The 23,360-nt window shown below is 33.0% G+C and overlaps 1 protein-coding gene across 3 annotated transcripts in view; it reads right to left on the bottom strand.

The window, feature by feature from the left end:
- The window catches only part of ERBB4 (erb-b2 receptor tyrosine kinase 4), a 1,081,647-nt gene that overhangs the window by 235,738 nt on the left and 822,549 nt on the right, over nucleotides 1–23,360 (bottom strand). For all 3 annotated transcript variants that reach the window (XM_063078433.1, XM_063078424.1, XM_063078415.1), the window contains exon 16: nucleotides 18,905–18,949. In XM_063078433.1, coding sequence (XP_062934503.1) covers nucleotides 18,905–18,949 — 45 coding nt within the window. The remainder of the gene's footprint in view (nucleotides 1–18,904; nucleotides 18,950–23,360) is intronic.

Below are 23,360 nucleotides of genomic sequence, written 5' to 3' on the forward strand. Positions count from 1 at the left end.
TACTTAAGATTTGGATGGAATGGGATGGGAGGAGACTTTGAGAAGGTGGTACAATCATGGGGAAAATACTAGGATTTTTGGACGTCTTTAGGGGTCACTGAACATTTCTCGCAGGACTAATGAAAAAAACTACTTTTTTAAAGATATTTTGTATGTATTAGGTCAAAAAATTCTTCGAACGTAATTGATAATTTATGTATGATGAATCTGAACATTATATATAACCTGTCCAAGATCACAAGCATTCTAAGTGGTTAGTCAAGATTTGACTCTGTCTTTTCTCCTTCCATTAAAATATAAAAATATTAGGAAAATTATTCTGGTAGCAAGTTGTACGGTAGGTAAGCAGGGAAAAGAAGATATATTCAAGAAAACTAGTTTAGCTGACTATTTGAATAGTCCTCATTAGTAGTAATGAGACAGATTAGGAAAGTTTAGAAGAAAATACAGATGAAAAAATATTAACAGCAGAATTTTTTTTTAAAAGGATAAACTCAACAGTGGAGAGAAACAAATGAAAAGTCAGAAATGGCTGGACTCCCATGCCTGAGGCAGTATATAAGACTGACGATGCCACTCCTGGATGTGCAGAAATCAGGAGAAAGACACCTGGACAGGAGAGAAGTGTTGAGTTCTTTTGAATCTATGGATTTGAGGTGCTGAAAAAGTTCAAAATCTACCTATTTTACTCCACTTCCAAAATTTCTGTATATTTTAGTTCTTCTTTTCATTTTAAGACCTGTTCCTGTGTTGATTTTATTACTAGCTTCACATTTTTAATTAAAGAGAGTCACAGACAGCATAACGTCCTTCCCTTTACGTTTTTCTCATTCTTTACTTTTTTGTCTGAGAACGTTCAACATGCAAAGGAAGAAAAGGGTGGCTCAAGGGCTTTTAATCTTTTTTCCTTCCTCCCCCTTTCCCTTTTGTTTTGCTGATACACTATATTGTTTCATGTGGTTTGGCATCTCCCATTAAGATGAATTCTAGTGTTTCGATTTGTGTTTGTTTTTATCTTTTTACTAACCTTTTCAGACCAATCATTTGCAAGAGTAACAAACCTTTAAAACACTTAATACGTTTAAAAATCCAGTTCCTACTGTTGCACATGGAGGTACTGTTCATCCTGGTAACACAGGTTGGAGTCAGATGCCTTGGTAAGCTTAGATGGGTCTCATTGTTAATTTGGGGGTCTTCCTGGCATCCCCTTTTTGGAAAATGTAAAGTGCACTAAATATTAAAACTCAAAACAACTTCTCTAGAAAAGAGAGTTAAACACAGCTATGCTGAAAGAGGCCACTTCACATACTTTTTAATAATTTTCATAGGAACAATCTTACGTTCCAGATACAAAATAGTAAATGCTAATAAGTAGCTTGAATTTTATTGGCCATCTCTGTGACCCAATTCATTCCATTTTTCTATTATATTTACAATAGCACTTATGTATCTTGTTTTATGCACTCCCGGACTAAACTAGATTTAGATATTTATAATTATTCTCTTTTGTTTTCTTTTCTATTTCCAGGAAAATGATAAGCCTCATGAGGTTAGGAACCACCATTTCCACTTTTTTTTTTCCTCTATCCTTCTTCTTAATAACATTCTCTAAGAATATTATCGATAATTATTATTAAATGAATCAATTAGTTAATGGGATATTTCAGGTGATAATGTATTTCTAAAAAATGCAATTCCTCCAGTCAATATGACTTTTAAGTATTTGGAACGATTGTGGAAATACAAAATATGTTCTTAGCATTTATTTTCTAATTAGCTTATCTGCAGTTGCTCACTTTACTAACAATCTTGATTCTTAAACCAATCTCATCACATTTTTAGTCTCTGACTCTCCGTTAAATCAGCCCTAATCAAGGTTACCAATGGTTTCCTTAATGCCAAATCAAATAGTAATTTCTTACAGCTAATCTTCATCTGGTAGTAACATTTCATATGAGTGATCACTTTCCCTTTTTTAAAACACTGTCTTCTCTTGTGCTCTGTCACATCACTTTCTCTAGTTCTCTATCTGGTCAGTCCTTTTCAGTCATTTTTGCTATTTCCTCCTTTTATAACTGACCTCTAAATGAAGGAGGGTTCCAGGACTCAATCATTGGATTTCTTTACTTCCCTACTTATAGTTACTCCTCAGATATGAAATATCATCCATACCTTTTATCTATGTAATGATAAACAAGCACATTCAGAGCTTAAAGGTAAGAGAATAGTATTTCTATTTTAAGTTCAAATATAAGTCTTTTCAGTGCTAGAATTGTGTCACAAATATTTTTGTAATTTTTTAGGGCCTAGTTATAAGAAGCACTATATAAATGGTTTTTACACAAATAAATTACTGAATGATAGTTTACTTCTATAAATATTTACATACTTTTTATCTTAAATCAACCGTTAAAAGTACATACCTTCTACAACTATGAAAAATAATTCAGAGCTTCCTATATATTTGTAAACGTAACAAAAGCATAATCCCAAAATATGTCCAATGAAAAGAAAATGGGAAGAATTATTTCTACAATACTTCTCTGAACTGAAGCTGATACGTGTTTAACATTCGCTTATTCCTGGTTCACAGTAATTGGTAAAATACTATTTTCTCCTAAAAGCAGTGAAGCGAATGCTCAGACAAGTTGTTATTCTGTTTGCTTATTGCAGTTTAGTTTATCCCTCTCCCGACAACACTGTATCAATGTCCCGTGTTGACTAACCCAACAGCATTCTTAATCCCCTGCTCCCTAATACCTTCCAATCTAGCAATTTTTTAAAAGTTAAATAATAACATCCCCAGTCTCTCTGCATCTCGGTGTGAACGTACAACAAATTTCTGGCTAATGAAATGAAAGCAGATGTTGGCTAGAGAGATTCTGGGAAGGACAGGCAGCTCTGATGGTACCTGTCCCTCCACTTCTGTCCTAGGATGTGACTCTTCGAGCTGCAGCAGGCCTCTTACTACCAAAACAGAAAAATCATGACAGTGACATAGATTCTGGTCCTGATAGTACTGATACATGGAACTCCTGGCAACAGATACCTCACTTCTAGATTTTTGCTATGTAAAACAATAACACATAAAACAATTTGTTAAAGCCTCTTATATCTTTTACTTGTAGTTTTCTTTTACTTGTAGCCAAGTAAGGTTCTAACTGTAAAGGAACTATGTCCAGATTGTCTACTTTTTTCTTATTTTGTGTTTGAACTGTCAAGTGCGTTAGCTCAAGATAATCTGATTTTTAAAAACAGAAGATGAAACCAATGAATGGCCCTTCCCTTTCTGCTTAACACTTACAAGCCCTGGTGCTTCTGTTATGTCTGCTTCATGATCACACTCTCTTGGTCATTGACTAAGCTTCACTACATCAGCCTTTTATGAACACTTGTACGGGAGGGGCACTGAGGTGGGACTTAAATACTTTTACAAGGAATGCTGAGTCGATGATTATAAAGCTTCTTCAGGGATGCAGCTTCTGAGCTGTGGAACGTAAATATGTTGGAATGGACAGCGTGTTAATTGTCATCCGTTTTCAGACAGTGATAAAAAAATTCAAACGTCATAAAATGTTTCCCTAATTTATGCACCTCAAGCAAATATGTACTGGAAGGCAAATAAAGAGAACATGAAGAAACAGAACTCTTCATTAGCATTTAACTTGGCAAGACACAGATATACAATTTTTCTAATTTCTGGGTCCATAGTAGATTGGAAGTAACCCAAGGGAAAAAACAAGAGGGTGAGGCTATTTCTGCCTATTGCTATAAAATACTCAACAGAGGACTTGGAGAAAAGACAAACAAACCCTCCTTCACGAAGGCTTTTGGTCACTTCACCCCGCTTTAAATAATGTTTTAACATAGAATGGTTTACTTTTTGTATTTTAAGGGAGGTTTATTGTGACCGAATTCATAAAAACACATTTTAAAGCATCTAATAACAATGTTTAGTAATATAACTCCTTTAAAAAACTTATATAAACACTCAACCCCTAATTAGAGCACATTTCTAATTATGGGGAAACCCATTTTTTTCTAAAGCGATTGCCTAGAAGATGTTATGATTCTGCAGATGCTCTGAATACAGATTCACAGCCTCCAGATAATGTAAAAGAAAAAAAAAATCGAACCTAAGCCAATTCAAACAACATTGAAATAATATAATAGCAAGACAACTTTACACTTTGCCTGAAACCATTTCATTTACATGCAAAAGAAATCATTACTACCAAGGAAAAAAACCCCATATCTACATAAAACGTTCTCTTCCTTGCTGGAATATTAATTTTTCAATCTGTTCTTCATTTATTATTTTTTATTATTAAAATTATGTATGCTATTACCTTTCAGCCATATGTGATGCTACATACTGCTTATGGACATCCAGGAAACGATGTTTTAAAATCTCTTTGTTTTGTAAATAGCCATTACGGAAATAATCTAAAAGTAAAATGAATGAACATAGTACATCCTTTTAAATTTCCTGACTGAAGCACACCTGTAACCTTTCTTCTTCTCAGTCTTTTAGTTTTTCAGATTACATATATTTTCCATCTGCGGTATTATCTAGGCAAATGTCTTATCTTTATTTGTAATCATGCCAGTTCAGTTTATGCAAAATTTCAGTTTTTCTTATGGCAAATAGAGAAGAGAGCGAGAGATAGCAGTCACTGGGCCCAGCTTCACCCTCTGGCACTGAGTTAGTTGCTGGAGAACACTATTATCTCTTCTCAGGTACATTTTGGGACCTCTAAGTATATTACTATTAAGCTATTTGCAAATAGCCAAAAACAACCAAACAAACCAATTTAAAGAACACAATTATCAGTTTAAGATGGTATGCAAAAGACAACATCTTGTAAATTTTATACCAGTTATCCTTTCTTATCAAGTAGTGATGTCTATAGTAATTTAAAAGAGAGAGAGAGACAAAGAAAGACAGAGAAATGGAGAAGGCCTTCCTAGCAATCTAGTCTGAGTATTTTATGTAAAGATTAGCGATTGTTATGACTCACTAAGTCATTCTCTAATTTTTACTAAACTTTCATGTTTTATTTAATTATTTTAAAACTATATCAGATCAAAGTCATCCTATGAATTAACCAATTACTAATTCAACAATTGTTGGAGTTAATTAAACTTCTTTATCCAAGTACTCTCTATAACATGATTAATGGCACATAAATGAAAATATAAACTCATTCGAAGAAATTCTCAAATCATGCGGTCTTTGGCAGCTTTTGGTGAATAACTTGATGCCATACTTCGATGGAACTCACCGAATTTTAGGTAAGTATAAAGAAAAATGCTCTGTTATAAAATTATATATTTTATAATGAGATTGTAGCTCAAATGTTTTTTTAACTCATCTTGTAATTTCTGTAATTTTTAATGTGTTTAATATTTGGCTTTTTGAAAAGTACTTGGCAAAACTGAATAGTAAAACTGAATATTTCCCATTATTTTAACTAATCCCCAGCAAAGCATACTTTTTTTGTAATGTCAGATGTGCACATATACATGTTATTTATTTTATAATTTGTAAAAGGCATAACAGTAGAAACAGCCTATGTTTCAATAGGGACCGGTGGCACATTGATACTAGGGAATACTATGCAAACATAAAAGGAGTTGTATATACTGATCTGGAGGGCTGCCCCTAATGTACTAGAATGTGAGTAAAATAATAAGTTTCTGAATCATGTGTAGAGTATGTTCTCATATCTGTAAACAAGCAAAAACCCTTGTTATTGTATATACGTATTAATTTATGGACAAACGTGTGGAAGTACTAACATACAGACATACATACATCTGCATTTAATACTGAGTGTGTATTAATTTTGGAATTTAGAATTTCATTTTAAAATATATTAAAGAAAATAATTCATCTTAAAAAAAACATAGGAGGAAGAAAAAAAAGGAAAGAAATGCCTAAAACATGGCTGTTGATCTTTAACCATCAGGATGATGAATTCTACCTTTACTTGTTTTGAATTTAAAAGAAAGGCACATGGGACAAATTGCTAAGACATGAATCATTGCTTAAAGATAAATTTAGCTACATCAGTACAATCAGAGGCCAAAGAAATTATATTTGTAAGAAACTTTCCATCATAATTCCTTACTTGAGAGCATTTTAAAAAACTGATATAGGAAAAATATTTCATGATGTACTGATTTACTGATGTTCTGTACCTGCCTGATTGCTGATATTTCTAATAATGGTGTAATTTTGAGTAATTGTTATATATTAGAATTTTGCAATTAATGCTAATAGGTATTGAAATTTATTAATTTCTCAGAAGGGATATAGGATGCTGTGAGATTCTGATTATATATTTAACAGTCTTCTACTTAATGAGTTCAGAATCACTGATAGCAAACTACAACCTGCTATTTTCCATGCAAAATAAAATAGGGTGACCTTCAAGTTGGATACACGTAAAGCAACACACTGCAAATTATTGATGATTTGTGAGTTCAAGTCAGAATACTTTAAATGCAAAAGTTAGCACAGTTTATATCTGAATTTAATTTCCCAAACCATCTTTCCCTTCACATATAGACACTAAAACATACCCTCCTCCCTTCTGGCAAGATGACTTCATCCAAAACTTCAGAGAGAATATTAGAGAGAAACTTCCTCAGCCTTTGCCTACCAAAGCTATACATCTATTTGCGTTTTTCTGTAGCCTGTACCTGAATGAGAGCTCTTTTCTTCTTCAAGGCTAATCCTTTCACATTTCCTTTTGCCTAATAATTCTTCTAGCTTTTCAGGAAACTGCTGTAATTGATGATCTCTTCTTTCTCCTGTATATACAACCTTTTACACTTTATAAGATCTTCCAAAATAGATTTAAATTTCACCCAAGTTCAAAATATCTTTCTCTTGATATTATTCCCTCTCCAAATATTTCTGTCTTTCTTCTTTCCTTCACACCTAAATTTCTCAAAAGATATCAACACTTGGCTCTGTATTTCCATATTTCCTATTCACTTCTACCTCATGTCTGCATATGCAGAAACTTTCATATCTATGTATTAAATTTCCCACTTAGCATCATTTGGAAGTGTCAAAGTCACCACAAATTCAACACCCCCAAAACTAAACTCGGAATGACTAATTGAGCACCCCTCCAACGGTACCAAATCTCAGTTAATGTCATTATCCCCATACATCCACTTTTGCAAGCCAGAAGCCTAGGAATAATTAATAACATTTTCTTCTCCCAATTTTTTCATATTCAGTTAATCAGCAAGTCTGGGAACATATTTTCAGTTCTAAATGTTTGTTGAATCTTCTCACTTCTCTTTGTCTATCCAAAGTCCTGTCTTCACGATCCCCTGCTTACTCGTTTCCAGTAGTCTCAGCCACCCACTCGCACTGATGATACGAAGTATTTACTTTACCAGTAACTCTACTGCCTCTAGAATCTTGATTTATGGTACCATATTTCCAACTTTCACTTCCTCTTTTTTCAGTCCACCTGTTCTGGTGTTTACCTCAATTATTATTCAGCTTTTGGGATCTTCATGACCTTACATATTTTCATTATATATCAGCCTCCCTTACTATTTCCTCATTACTTACAACTTTCCTCATTACTCAACTAGTTGTGATGACCCTTTGCTATCATTTTATCTCATATACATTATATATCATACACCCTGGCCCCTAACTCCTTACTTAAGTATTCATCTGGAAAAACTTCAATCATGGGTGAACCCAAATTTCCAAGTACCCATGTCTACATCTAAACAATCATAGCATGACTGAATAAAACAATACTTACTGAGATCATTTTAACTTATAACTAAACATTTCAAGTGGCCCCTCAGCACTGCCTAACAATGCTGTACTTCTGGGATGATGTCCCTTTTTCTTCAATGGACCACTTCAAATTTCTCTTTCTTTGAATTTCCAATATTGCCTCCCCCACTCTGGCCTAAGATGATAATTTCATTTTATATTTCATTTAAAAAGAAGATAAGCTGTGAATTTCTCCACTTTTCTGACCATCAAATCCACTATCTACCTGCATCTTTACCTATATACTATGAATTCCTTCAATTTACGATGGATGCACGATCCCCACTCCTTTCTAGGACCAACTTCTCTCTCCACTTGCGTACTGAGAATTCCATCCTTTCTGATGACTAAAGAAAATTTTGCCTGCAGTTGCTCATTATCTCCTGAAATAAGAGGTTCTTTCTTTAGAATTATTTCCATCAGCTTAAAAATGTGTTATAATGTTTGCCAACTTAAGCAAAACAAACAAACAAAAATATGTATTGATTCCATGTTCTCTTCTCCTCGCAGCAAACACCTTGAATAGCTTTCTCTAGGTAAGTTGTCTCCATTTCTGTCTGCTCTTCTTAACCTGTTTTAATTATAACCTCTTTATCCTCATCACTCTAATAGAAACCGCTCCTGGGTTTTTCTATTTTTTTTTTCAAATTTTGCCATAACCTCCATCATGTCAAATAAGATGGTCAATATTTGCTCTTTATCAGCATTAGACATGGACGAACTCTCCTCCTTCTAGGAACATTTTCTTCACTTGGCTTCCAGGACATCAACTTTACCTGGTTTTCTCCCACCTCCACTCCCTGTGTCTCAATCTCTTTTGCTTTACTATATCCTTCTTCTCTGCTCTGCCTTTTAAATGACAGAGTATTCTAAAGCTCACTCAGGTTTCTTTTCCATCTTCACTTTCTGTAGGTAGAATCTCATAGAACATTATGAATTTCAATATGACTGATGAATCAGGCCCTTCTCTTGAGTTTCAGACTATTATACCTATTTGCCTATGCAAAATCTTTACTCAATTATACAAAAAAAAAAAAAAAAAATCTCAAATTTATCATGGCTTTAAGAGAATTTTTTATTTTCCCCAGACAATTTGTTTTACTTACTTTTGAGTTTTCTCCATTTCAGTGTATGATTTCACCCAGGAACTCAGGTCAAAAACCCAGAGGTCCTCTGTTGTACTTTTCTTTTCCTTTACCCCTGTCAGGGCATACAATCTAGTTGCAACTTTCCTCATAATAAATAACATGCAAGTATGTAATTATGAATTGACATTGAAATATTTTTCTCTTACCATACTATAAATTTCATGATTTTAGGAATTATGTTAATTTTTCTCTTCATTCTCTCTTCAGTGCCTTAGCACAATGTCTGACATGTAGTAAGTACAATGAATATTTACTGGCTAGATATTGTTAAATAGCACATATGGAAGAGACATTTTTGGTTTGTTTTCTCCTTTTACAAACAAGTAAAATACTGTATGTTTAACTCTATTAACAGTGGGAAGAGTTTTTCTTAGAAGTCACTTTCCTCATCAACACGAGCTAAATAATATACAACCTAGGATTCATACTCTACCACCTAAACTTGTATTACTTTCAATCAAAACTTTGCCAAATCCCACAAATCTTACATTATAAACTAGTGAGGAAAAGGAAGTGCCAACCAAAGCCCAGTCATACATTGTCTTTTACTTTATTTGAGCGTTCATGAAATCTGGATTCTTACGTATATTTTGATGTATGAATGTGGGGACTGCAGCATTAATGGAATTAGTGACAGGTCTGGTGGAAGTGGTTCTCAAATGGGACCACAACTTCTTTTCAAATCTCTGCAGAATTTATAAATCCCACCTTAGAAAATATTTAAAAACCTGTTCCTGTGTCTATTCATATATTTCTTAGATTAGTCACTCATGTACTTAGAATATTAAAAATGTTACATTATGTTGTAATTCTAGGCATATATCCTTAAATCATGGAAAGTACTGCTCTAGAATAAAATATTCTGTGTGAGGACAGCATTGTAAAATACTATACATTATAGGTAGGCTTAACTGGCAAAAGTTAGGACTAAGGGAAAGACAATGTGTGAAACTGTTTAAGTAAAATATAAAATATTCAATCATTCTCATCATAAAAATGGCTTTTAAGTGTTCTTCTACTTGAAAACCAGCCTGGAAGAAAGGAAGAAATGTGGTGTTTAGAATTAGATGCAACTGAGCTCAAGTCTTTTTTCTGCCACTTACTAGCTACATGACTTTATTATAAATTGCTTAATTACTCTGAACCCGTTTCCTCATTTGTAAAATGGTAATAGTGATACCTGTTTTCAATGCTTGTCGTGAAAATTAAATGTGGTAGTGTAACACACCTGATAAATAAATACAAGGATTTTTCAAAGAGTGGTGAAAACAAGGTCCTAGCTAAATATGAGAAGATTTTGGAAAAGGCAACACTACTCTGGGAAAGAGAGAAAAACTGGTGTTTTGATTTTTCCGTTGGTCCTTTCTTTCCTGGGGTGTAGAACAATTTAGCTATCTACTTTGGGATTTGAACTCTAGGTTTTGGGGTCCAGATGTTGAATAAAGATGTAGCTTTGAAAATAAATTTGCTTTGTTCATAAGAAAAAAAAAAGATTTTTTTATGCAACAAGTAAAGTTTTTATGGTAAAAGATTTTTGTTGTTTTATTTTTACTCTACTAAAAGTAACTATAATTATTCCATAAATGATTCAAGCATATGGAATGCTATACTCTGAGCAGAGGAACAGAATGCTATAAAAATTACAATGGCTACAAGCACTCAGAGTTTATTCGAGGTGGGTTTTCCTTTCCTTATCACTCATTCTTTAGTACTGAGTTACTATGAAATTACAATGCAGTTATACCACTTTGGGTCTGAGAGTGGATGATAGCAGAAAACAAAATCACAATGAGAGAATTTCATTGGTAAATCAAAGTGTTCTCTGTTAATTAGCTTCTGCCTACATACATAGTATAAAAAAATAATTGTATGTTTATGAAAGAATGATTAGTTTGGGAATGTGCTGAGGTAATAAGAAAAAAACATGAAGAGAGCAATTTGAGTTAATATCTACACATCATTTTATGTAACCACATCACAGAAGGGGGTCTCAGTTAATTAGATTCCTTTAGTTAAATAGGAAAAATGAAAAAGAAAAGATACTCACTTAGGGTCTAATACAATGTATATCTAAATTATACACGGACATAATTTTGACCCCTTTCTGAATACATGGCAGGCATAAAAACAGAAACTGACTTATACTGAAATTTTCCTGCTTAAATATTGTTCATTTTGACATACAAAAATTGAAACTATATTTTAATAGAAATATTGGCTATAAAACACCATTTTAAGAAATTCTGTACAATATAATTCCAACTCTTTGAGTAATTTTCAATTTTAAAAGTAGGCAAGACTGGGAATTCTAAATGTAGACCCAAAGTATCATATTTTAGTATTCTCTTGTAGAAGTTTTTAAGATTTGTGTGCACATATAAATACACAGGTACATGCTATGAGTTCAGGCAAACAGATGCTTTTCCTTAGAGCTGTCTGACTCATCCCATCTGTAACCTATTGAAGCTGATGAAATAAACACCCTTCGGTGAATATGCAAAAGCATTTTCTCCACTGTTCTTTTTGCTTGTAAAACTATTACCAAAAATAGAGTATTCAAAGTTTCATGATGTCTGAGATAGAGCAATGCTGTCCAACAGGTATATAATGCAAACAAAATATTCTAGTAAACATATTTAAAAAGATAAAATTAATTATAGCAAAATTTTATTTATTTACCAATATGTCCAAAATTATTGGCATTTCAACATGTAATTGATATAACAAATTATCAGTGAAATATTTTACATCCCTTTTTTCATATTACGTCTTCAAAATGCAGTGTGCTTTTTACACTGACCTAGGACCTCAATTTCTTTTAACTGCATTGAAAGTGCTCAGTGATCACATGTGGCTATTGACCGTATTGAACAATGCAGGTCTAAAGCAGTCTTGGGGAAGACTCACCAGTCTGAAAACTTAATGGAAAGACTATAAATTTGGTATTAACCTGGGGGTAATTTAACCATAATTATATCCATGATGTGCTATTAACTAATGGAGTATTGAGCACCTGGAGCCAACAAGAACATTGAGACCTTATATTTGTACAAAGAGAGCCCTGGTTTTAGTTCTAAGACAATACCTTATTGCTTGCTTCAGGGTCTTTGGGGGCAAGAGTAGAAAAAATCATATGAAGACAGTATGACCAAGATGGAGGGGAGCCCTTAACAAGGAAAGCACATGGCTGTAAGGAGTCGAGCACACTCCTGGCCAAGAATCAGCAACAAAATGGGAACCTGAGTCCTACAACTTCAAGAAGCTTGATTCTGCCAACAACCTGAATGAACTTAGAAGAGGATTCCAAGTTCTGGATAAGAACACAGCCCAAACAGCACCTTGGTGAGACCCTAAATAGAGAACCCAGCCATGCCATGCCTATACTTTTACCTATAGAACTGTGCTGTTTTTTGTTTGTTTTTTAGGCAGCTAATGTTGTGGTAATTTATTACACAGAAATAGAAAACTGACGTTGCAATTGAATTGAAGAATTCTTTCGCTTAATCATAAAGTTTTTGTTTTTAATTATTATCATTTTAGTTATCAAATATATAATCCAGGTCTATGATATTCTTAATTTCAAAATGGATTTGGGGGACAAACTATGATAGCATGTATGCTAATTCACTAATATCTCCATACTGGCAAAGTTTACTTTAGTGCAGCACCATCACACAATTATTCTGCCTATTTTTTCCTTTTTTCCCTGTAAGGAACTGAAATCATTTCACACACAAACTAAGCATACTTTTAAGAATTGAACACCAGGAGTAGGTATAAGCTCAAAGATGCACGCCATATGTGGTAACCCAAATCAGTTTATAGCGTATTAATTTGAAGTCATTCAATTAATAGTATTTGGACACTGACTAGACGAGAAGACATTGCCCTAGTACTCTTAACAGTTTACTGATAACTTTGTGTCAGACTTTAGAGGGGAGAGGGCAAGTTAAGTTGTCTCAGATGCTTTTTTTTTAAACATATATATAACTTCATCTCTACATGTACCTTCTACAGAAATGTTTGAAAAGAGTTTACATTTTTACTTGGTGAATATTTGAGGTGATCTTAGTTGGAAATGTAGGTGTTAGAAGTTGTTAGAAATTGTAACTGAAGCGTTATGAAATAGAATTCAATATTTCTAATATGCTAAAAATCCCAATTAAAAACCCTGAATAATACTGAAGACATACTGATACCTCCAAATTGTACATTATGAGAAAAAAAAGCAAGCAATCAAATATCAGAACAGCACATATGAAGTACTTTTAAAACTGTAAATATCTGTCAAGGCTTCAGGAATATCTTCCACTTTTTTGTTCTTATTTTTAATAACAGACATCAAATTGCCAGTAACTAATTTCAATGAGGCTTAATACATTTTTGAGATAAAAGGCTATATGCAGTCCTGATATCTTCCAAATCAGAAATTAATAATTATAAAGCATAATAATTTCTATACCATAGAAAGATGCTCATAGAAAAGTGTAAAAGGTAAGTATTTATAATGGCTCATTCTACCCACTGAGTTTTTCTGCTTTGATCTTTAACTAGTATAACCAACATCTCTCCAATCTAACAATGCTATATTTAAACTTTCTATTTACAGTCCTAAAGTCAATGCTCTTAGAAACCTGTTTTGACTTTTGATTGTAACTATGGATTCTTTTGATCACATTTTTAAAGTCAGCAAGTTTGAGTATAATATTAATGTTTGTAGAATTTCTAAGAGCTTTGGTAACAATGTATGAACATTTTCATATCAATGCAAAAGCCATTCATACAACCTTGTGATACTAAATACTTTTGTTTAAAGTAACCACTTGAACTGTAGGAACAGTAATCAACAGCAACTGAACTAATATTCTTTGCTCCTCCCTTAAAATTCTTTGATAATTTTGGTATATTATGGGTTCAGGGAAATACAGGACAAACAATCAGGAGAAGAAGAGATTCATACTCTCCTTAACCTCTTTGAATTCTTTAATTCAAACTAAATTTAATATACAGAGCATGGTGGACTGAGGATAGATTTATTTATTTATTGAACTTAGGGATCATAATACAACTGTCACTCATCTAAGGTATCCATCTATGGGTGATTTTGACCATTTGACTTGAACAAAAGTTATGAACTAAGTTCCTTGGGGGCAAAACAAAGAAAATGATTGTGCCATTTGTGAAAGTGGTGCCAAGAATATCACATCATCTCTCTCATACATCACACATGGGTCACACTGCTAAAGGATAAATTCTTATGTGACCTCTTAGGTAATAACCACTCTACCATAAAGTAAAGCATTAAAATGTGACAGGAATATAAAATGTTTCAAATAGCTGCCCATATGAGATTTAGAGAGTTAAAGTGGGTTCAATTACTTTATTTCATATTGTAAAACACCTAGAATAATTTAATTGGAACAAATAGCCAGATAAAAATGCCTGAGCAGATATCTGGAAGTTTTAATAATATCTCTCACAAATTCAAAAAGAATTACTAGTCAGTTTACATTTCAGACTGTTAACTAACATAAATAGATGTTTTACCAATAGAGCCTTTGCTTATTGTGATTAACATATTTAGCCCTAATAGAATAAGAGGCTACTATTTTTTTAAATTTTGGATATATATTTGATAAAGAGTCTAAAGTAGAGTCGAAATGACTAGAATCTATATGAAAATAGGATACATGCAAGCTAGAATAAATAACATACAAAAAATAACAAACTTGCTGAACATATTTTTTCATAGGATTCTTGATGGAAAAAGAAAATCATAAAAAGAAAATTCTATTTTCAAGGCATTTAATTCATATCAGGAAACTAGAGATAAGTTCTAAAATATCTAGTATTATTTTCACTATAAGTAGCATACTCTCGGGTACTAAAAGTTAAAAAAAGGAAAAGATCCTATTCTATTCTATCCACTCTTCCTGGAAGAAATTCCAGCAGCAGCCTGTAAGGTAAATGGAGTGTGGAAAACCAATTCACAAATTGCAGGCTTGAGAAAGAATAACACTGCTTAGAAAATGAAAGTTGATCAAGATTGGAAACATTTCACCTGTTTTCATTTAAATCTTCCATCTTTTTTCCTACTGATTTAGAAAACAGAATACAGCATAACAGGACAGTGGCGAGTATGAACTCCAAATACTTCAAAATGCCCACATGGACATGCTCAATGCAATTTGCTGTGACTAAAAGAAAGTTAGGTATTTGGATAATTTCCCAGTTAAAACTTGATTTATGAAACTTCACATATGTGTTTCGATTGCATTTTTGTCCTTCTATTATGTAAGATTCACTTTAAGCAATTAAGATAAAAGCTTAAAAAAACTATCATGAAATTTAAATATGAAAATGACTTGAAACATTACTAGTTCCCTACTTTCAGTTCAATGTATGCCCACCCTGTCTCAGAGAGGTAAATAAGCATTTACTATAATATTAAGGATCTGAAAGAAGAGATACCTATTATTGTTATTTCTCATTCAATCTGTGCCAAAATGCTCCATGGTCATTAACACTTTTCCAAAGCATCCAGGCTAAATCCTTCATGTAAATTCCAATCTGTTTTATAAACAGCCCCTCAAGTCAATTAATTCTGACAAGTCAACACAATTGAAGAACAGAGTCCCATTGCTTTAAATTTAAGTTCAAAGCAAGTATTAAGAAAAGAAAGCTAGGATTTTCTAAAAGGAACAATTAGTTACCTGCTACCAATTCTTTCACATCACTGCACTTAGAAATTTAATATCAAATTCAAATGCTTAAAACCTGAGAAATTTTGATATGTCAGTCCCATAGTCACCAAACTATTGGATTAATGCTTACTTATATGTAAAATACAAATAGACCACAATGTCATGAGATTTTCAAAGAAATTATTATACCGATATTTCAACTAGAATAGTAACTACCACCAGTGAACATATAGTATATGATGGCTCCTGTGCATAATCTCATTTAATCCTCATAGCAATCTTGTGAGGTATAAGAATTCTCATTTTGAAAATTACCATTGTCATCCCCATTTTATAGATTAAAAAATTGGTAGAGCCAATATTTGAACCCAGGCTTTCACTTTCAAGAACCCCTGCTCTTTACCTGTACAATGAGCTACAGGTGATTTTTCTTAGGAAGATTGGGCTATATTGTACTATCTACCTGTTGTTACTTGCCATAGTCACGTGTTTTTGACAAGGCTAATCTGAATTTGGTATGCAACTATTAGTCTGAGATTACGGGGTATGGACTGGGAATCCAGGCAGATAACAGAAATGGTAATTTCAAACTGTTTTCATTTAAATTTTGAACATAGTAAATCTATAATACAATACACTATGATTTTGAGTTACACATCTTCAATTACAAGCATTACAAATCATGAGTAATCTATTATTGTGGTTTTAACCTTTCCCTCTGTGTACCAGCCTCTGCATATCTACTGCCATCAGCACCAGTCGCCCACATTATGACAGTGATTCTCAAGGGCAAGAGAGAGAAATGCCTTCTCTTCCTTCAAGGAGCCCATCAAATGGAGTAGAGGTACCTATTAAAGCTCCCTGGGTGACTTTGGAGACTTCCCTCTCCCTCTAGCAGGCATGTTCTCTCATCCCCAAGGCTTGAGAATTCTTGATATATAGAGAAAAATAAATAATAACATTTATTGAGTGATTTTTATGAGTCAGAAACTGTTCCAAGAACACATTCAAACTTCACAACCAATTTATGAACTATACTAACATTCCCATTTTATACATGAGGCTCAGATAATTTAAAAAAAACTCTCCTATGGTCACACATTTAAAAAAATGGTAGAGCCTGGCTTGGAACTCAGAAAATCTGATTCCAAAGACAGCGCACTTAATCACCATACTATATTGCCTCTCATTAGTCCACTGGAATAATTATTTAAAAATCACTAAAATTAGGTCTTAAGCTTTCTCTTTTTTTATTCTCTCTCTCTCTCTCTCTCTCTCTCTCTCTCTCTCTCTCTCTCTCCCTCCTGTTCCCCCATCGTTCTTTCTTCTATCTCTCTTTGATTTTTTTAATACTTTAACCTTGTTCTAAACAACTATCCTAACTAGTTTTGATTGTGCCCAAGTGTCAAAGTGCCACTGTTGTATAAATCAATTCACTCTAGCATATTTTCTTCTGAAATTTCAATTGCTCTATTTATTTCATTTAAAAACAACTTATTAAGATGACATATCACTTATTTGATCATTTAAAAAATATTTAAAGACAAAATCATATGAATGAAAAAACAATGACTAAATTTAGTGACACAGATGAATCTCACAAATACAATATTTTGCAAAAGAATCAGATGCATAGAGTACAAACTGCATGACTGAATTTATGTAAAGTGAAAAAAGAGGCAACCTGACCTATGGGTTACATAGAATTCAGGACGGTGGTTACACTTGAAATAGGCACAAGGTGGCTTCTGGGATTTTGTTACTATTCTGTTTCTTGATCTGGCTGGTGGTTACACAAATGTTTCATTTTGGGATATTCACTGAGCTTTACACTTAGGTTTTGTTTACTTTTACATTATGTATATTATACTTCAATACAAAAGTTCATATTAAAAGGCAATGCTTCATCTAAAATTTTCATTTTGCTAATTGTACTTTACCACTACTTTCTCTCTTCCAAGAAAGATGCAATGAATTTGATTCATAAGTAAAACTAATGCTATTTCTACACAAATTGTAAAGTTATTATTGTCCTATTTAGGAAATGTTTTATGAAATGTTTTAAAAGTCAGGCTTACTGAGGTATAATTTATACAATGTAAAATTCACCTTTTTATATATACAGTAAAATGTACAGTTCTATAATTTTTGACAAGCACATGTATTTGTGCGACCACCAGCACAATCAAGCTACAGAAGAGTTCCATTATCCCCCCAAATTCCCTCCTGCCCTTATATAGTCAACCTCATCCCCCAACCTCCAGCTCCTAGCAACACTGATTGATTTTCTGTCTTTATAGTTTTGCCTTTTGCAGAATGTCATATAAATGGAATCACACAGTATGTATTCTATTAAGTCTGGCTTCTTTCACTTAACATAATGCATTTGACATAATGCATATCAGCAGCTTGTTCCTTTTTATTGTTCAATAGTGTTATAGCTGAAGAACATTTGAGTAGTTTCCAGTTTCTGGTAATTACTAATAAAGCCACTACAACCATGTGTGTACAGGTTTTCATGTGAACAAGAATAATAAGTATAATGTTTTAATTCCGAGTCGTGCTTTTACCTGCACAAAATATTTTTTATATTGCCTTTAGTCTATGGTAATTCTGGTACCTAGAGAATATACCAACCAATTCAAAATAATATGAAATCAGAAGCTGAATCAAATTAAATAACACACATCTTTCAAGCACAGACCAATTTTTGCAAATTCCTCCCTTAAAAATATTTCTTTTTGCAATCACCTACAGAATAAAGAACAAAAATATTCTATTAAATTTCTAGATTAATAATTCAAAATCCTGTTTAAGTTATGCAAAATTAAAGACATCATTAATTAGGACTCTGAAATCATAATGAATAAAGGAAAAAAAAGGTAAGAAAGGTGGCTTGAAAAGGGAAGTGTTTTATGCCTCTTTCATAGCTCTCTAATTTAATATATTATAAGTTTAACCCAAATGGTTAGTAATTTTTGTACATGAAAATTGGGAAAGGATTTGAGTGACAAAATGGAAACATGGTAGATGTTACCTAGCATGTTGTGGTAAAGTGGAATGGCCCGTCCATGGGTAGTAAATGCAGTCATGACTAGTGGGACCGTTACACCTGCAGGCAATTACAGAACAGAAAACATCATTCTCCATCCACAGTGACATGCACACACATGCACCAGTGCTCACACAGGGAGCCTCGGAGGAAGAACATGGGAAGCAAGCACACCAAGTACCTATCCATCAGGCCGATGCAGTCTTCAATACTTGAGCCTATGCACCTGCAGAAGATGCAAATTTAAAAAAAAATACAAGAGAAGAAAAATTAGCCAATTTTTAAAAGAGTCAGTAAGATGAATACCAATTTGTCAAATTCTTAATTATAATTACTAAAGAATTTTTGGAACACCATGAATATAAAGCCAGCAAGAAGATTTTTGCTTGATGCATACAGAGAAATTAATTGCAATTACTATGCAAGTGGAATGCAAAGAAACAAGTCCACAGCAGAGGAAATTTTACCCTAGTTCTGCGGATAACTTCCAAACACACAAACTCATTTCTAATACTTTTAATTCATTTGCTTCATTCATGATTATACATCTTCATGAATAACTTGATATTTCAATGGCTATAATTGTTTTCATGTGCATGGGTTCTTCTAACAGGTCTTCAGTTTAAGTAAAAAAAAAATTAATAAAAAAGGAAACATAAGTGATTCAATATAATATAATAACCTGGTGCTTAATGCTCATTAAAGACTGTTTTTGGCAGAAAATGAGTTAACATGCTTTAATGCTATTCTCATGGATATTTTACATAATCAAATTATTCTGGTCCTTAGCTATGACTGTCTTTATAACATACTTATTTTTAAACATGAATTTATTTAAAAAGCAAATTAACTGGTTTCACCATCCTGCAGTTTATCTTGATGCTCTCTTTTAAAATAGCAGTGCCATAACAGAAAAACAAAAAGAGGTTTTTTAAACTGCCATAATATTGAACTCAAACAATAACAAATAAATAAGTAGTCTTCAAGGAAATGATTAAATTGAGAGCTAGGTAAACAAGGAATCCACTGACAGTAACATTTTTTTTTTCTTGTGGCTGGCCAGTACAGGGATCCGAACCCTTAGATCCTGATGTTATACCACCGTGCTCTAACCAGCTGAGCTAACTGGCCAGCCCTGAGATTAACATTTAAATAGAATTATATAAGTACATAGAATTCTCATGTACAGTCCCTAAAATTTCACTTTGAACTGTTATAGAAATATTATTTCATTCATCTTCCAGTGTGCTTTAATTGTTTTTCTTTCCCTTTCTACCCATCAAAGACATATAGCTCCAGATCATTATCAAGAGTTCTCCTATAGTCACTGTCTAATTTGGCTGGTAATGAAGATTTTATTTTTTCCAAATTCTGAATTTTCAAAACTAAAAGGGAAGCTGAACATAAAAAGGTATCCAGATATAAGGCCAGACTATACATTATATCTTTAGATAACTCTAAAAATTGATGAACTAATATAATTTATCTATAATAACAATTGCCATTATCTCTCTGTTTCATCAATATCTGTTATAACATTTCTACTAGCTGAGAATTTGAGGATTTGTTTTGAACAGCACAGACAAATTATAACCCACAGAAATATGGGGAAAACATCTGTGACAAAAGTCATTAAAAAAAAGCAAATAGGAAATAACTAGAGCATACAGCACTGAATTGTTGAATTGGTACCATACATAATCCATAATCAAAACCACTTCTAAAAAATGGAAAATTAATCACTAAAAAAACTCCCAAGTTATCTTATATAGTTTTCTTTTTATTCTATTCTTAGGAACTTATTTTTTCTAAGTTTCTATTACTTCTATTACATCATCTTCAAAATGCTTTTTTAATACAGTATTGCCATTTTGTAAAATTAATAGTCTACTTCTTATTTCCAAGTGAGAATGTGAAAAGCTGTGGGAAGTTTGCAGTCTGTGTCTTTATCATAACCCTTTAAAGATTAAAAATATCAGAAAGTGAAATTCAACTTGTGGGGAAAGTATGAATAATAAAAGATCCTCATCTGTTAAAAAAAAAAAATGTTACCTGACTACTAAGTGTTCTATTGTTCTAGGAGCTGGAGGGAGAAAAAAATGAATTAAACACTTTTCCTATTCTCAGTGAGCTCACTGTTTAATAAAGGAGACAGATGCATAAACAGATGTGTATTGAATAATGTGATAAATGTAATAAGAAATATGAAAAAGTGGTTTAGGGGAGTGTGTAGGGGGGACACCTAGTCCATTTCCAGAAGGTCATAGTAACCCTTCTGTAGGAAGCTGGAGTTTAGGGTGCTTAGAGCTGGGACTGGGGTAGCAGTGATTTCTAAGGGGTAAGAAACAGCAGGAGCAAAAGCATAGATCTAAGAACTGTGTAGTGTATATGCACAACTTTAAATATCTGAATGGTTGGAAAGCAAAATGTAAGGCAAAAAGGAAGAGGAAAAAGAAGCTGGAGCATTAGACAGGAGCCAGATTTTGAGGACTATTTGCTTTGTAACAAACTTAATGGAAAACTACCATAGGATTTTAAAGCAGTAGTGAAACTGCTAGATTTGTATTTTAAGTAGGTCTCTTTCCCCTGCAGAGGCTAGTCAGCTGGAAGCCAGGTAGATTCTTTGGCATGGAGACTATTTTAGTCCCTGTGAGAGATGATGGACTAAACTATGGAAATGTTAACTGGAATAGAGAAAGGCAAAGGGACAGATTCAAGAAATGCCTTGAAAGTTATGGGAAAATAAAAAAAAAATAGAAGTTGATAGTTGATTTAATGATAAAAGTGAAGGACTCAAATGAGTGAGAGATAACTCTTATTTCTAGTTTTCAGAATAGTGGTACCATTAATGAGTGAATCCAGGACAAGGAACGTGTTTCCTTGTGTGTGTATTTCCTCTGTGTGTGTTAGGGTTGAAATTTCAGTTTTGTATACCTAGAGTTTCCTGTGATTGTCCTACGTCTAGGTAAAAATGTGCCTCAGCAGTTAGAAAGATGACCCTGTGGCTAAAGGGAGAAAGGGGGCACAAGTATAATGATCAGTTTTGAAATATAGGAGAAAGTTGAAACCATGTACATGGATAGATGGCTGAAGAAGAAAACAGAAAATGAGAAAAGCAGAGGCAGTAGATTGAAACCAAAGGAAATCCAATAGCATATGACATAAGGTGAGTTCTTTGTGCCAGAAGCATGGGAAAATATAATCGAATAAAATCAATTAGCTGCAGTGTCGTGGAGGCCAAATGAGAAACAAACTTCAAGGAACAAGGAATGATCATCAGTATGAAATGCGGAAAGATCTACTAAAATAAGAAGCACTATGAGAATTTTACTTGTCACTGTCAAGGTCACTAGAATTTAGGTTGCTGTGAGTTGAGAAGCAAATCATAGATGGGAGAATAGAGGCAAAGGGAAACAGCAGGGAGGGATTGGGAGAGTAGGATGTGGGGTCAAGAAAGTTGTTGGGGCCATTGTGTAGGATATTTGAGACTTAAATATGTTTATAAACTGAGATGAAAGAAAAAAAGGAAAGTCAAAGAAGAATGAGGCTAAGACTAAAGTATGCCATCCTCTCTAAATTTGAGCCATTGTGTACTTAAAGACATATGTTGTATTCAACTCTGTACTTTCTCTGCTATAAGCAACTAATCAGCGCATGCAATTTACACTGATTCAGCAAGATCACAGAATAAAAGAAATATTAAACTTCTGAAGAGTCAAAACTGCAAATAAAGGACTGGATCTGGATATGGAATAATACAACTGTCAAAAAAATAGTGTTAAAAAGTAGAATATTTGCAGAAAGATCAGCAAAAGAAGCTGTGACAGGTTTAATTAACATATTCCAAAACAATATGTAGAATTATGAATATTGAGCTGTGTTTAACATTTGTTGGTACCTTGATGTACCCATATAACAGCATGGTTTCAATATTTTGACAAAATCTCTTCCAAACTTTGAACATATTTTCAAATATATTTGGAAACCTAAATTCTAGTTACCTTGAAAATGACAATAATATTCTCTTAGTAGTTCCTATTTTCAAATTTTTCAAATGAAGGATTATAGACTTAAAAATTCCACAGCCATTCATCCCTTTTCTCTATGAATGGAAATTTTTTCACTATGCAATTTATAAGATAAAAAAGTATTGATAAATAAGATTGAGAAATGTGAAATTTAATAATATAAAATTTTAATTATAACATTATCCAAAACATTTAATAAGAGTTTTTAAAGATTCCCCATGAAATAAACATTGTAATTCAAATCTAAGATGCAGATTTGCTTTGAAACAAAACCAAAATTAAGTTGAGATTAAATTAGCATGGACTCAAGCGATGTTAGTGAGGAAAGTATAATCCCTGCCCTCACTGCCATTTTATTATATACTAAATGTAGTGTACAAGTTATCTTTTAAAATTCTTTTCTTGGTAATTTCAAATATGAATGTCACTCTTCAGATTTAAATTATTGCTCATCATTTCAAAATACTTTGGAGAAGCGTTTGGTCTTAATAGAGGATACAAATTGGAGTATAAATTTACTGGACTGTGAGTTCATAGAGGTCAAGAGCTGTGTCATGCTCATTCCTGAACTTGACTGTCACTATCTGATGCAGAGCAGGTATACAACTT

The sequence above is a fragment of the Cynocephalus volans genome, chromosome 1 (genome assembly GCF_027409185.1).
Source record: "Cynocephalus volans isolate mCynVol1 chromosome 1, mCynVol1.pri, whole genome shotgun sequence".
Taxonomy (NCBI): domain Eukaryota; kingdom Metazoa; phylum Chordata; class Mammalia; order Dermoptera; family Cynocephalidae; genus Cynocephalus; species Cynocephalus volans.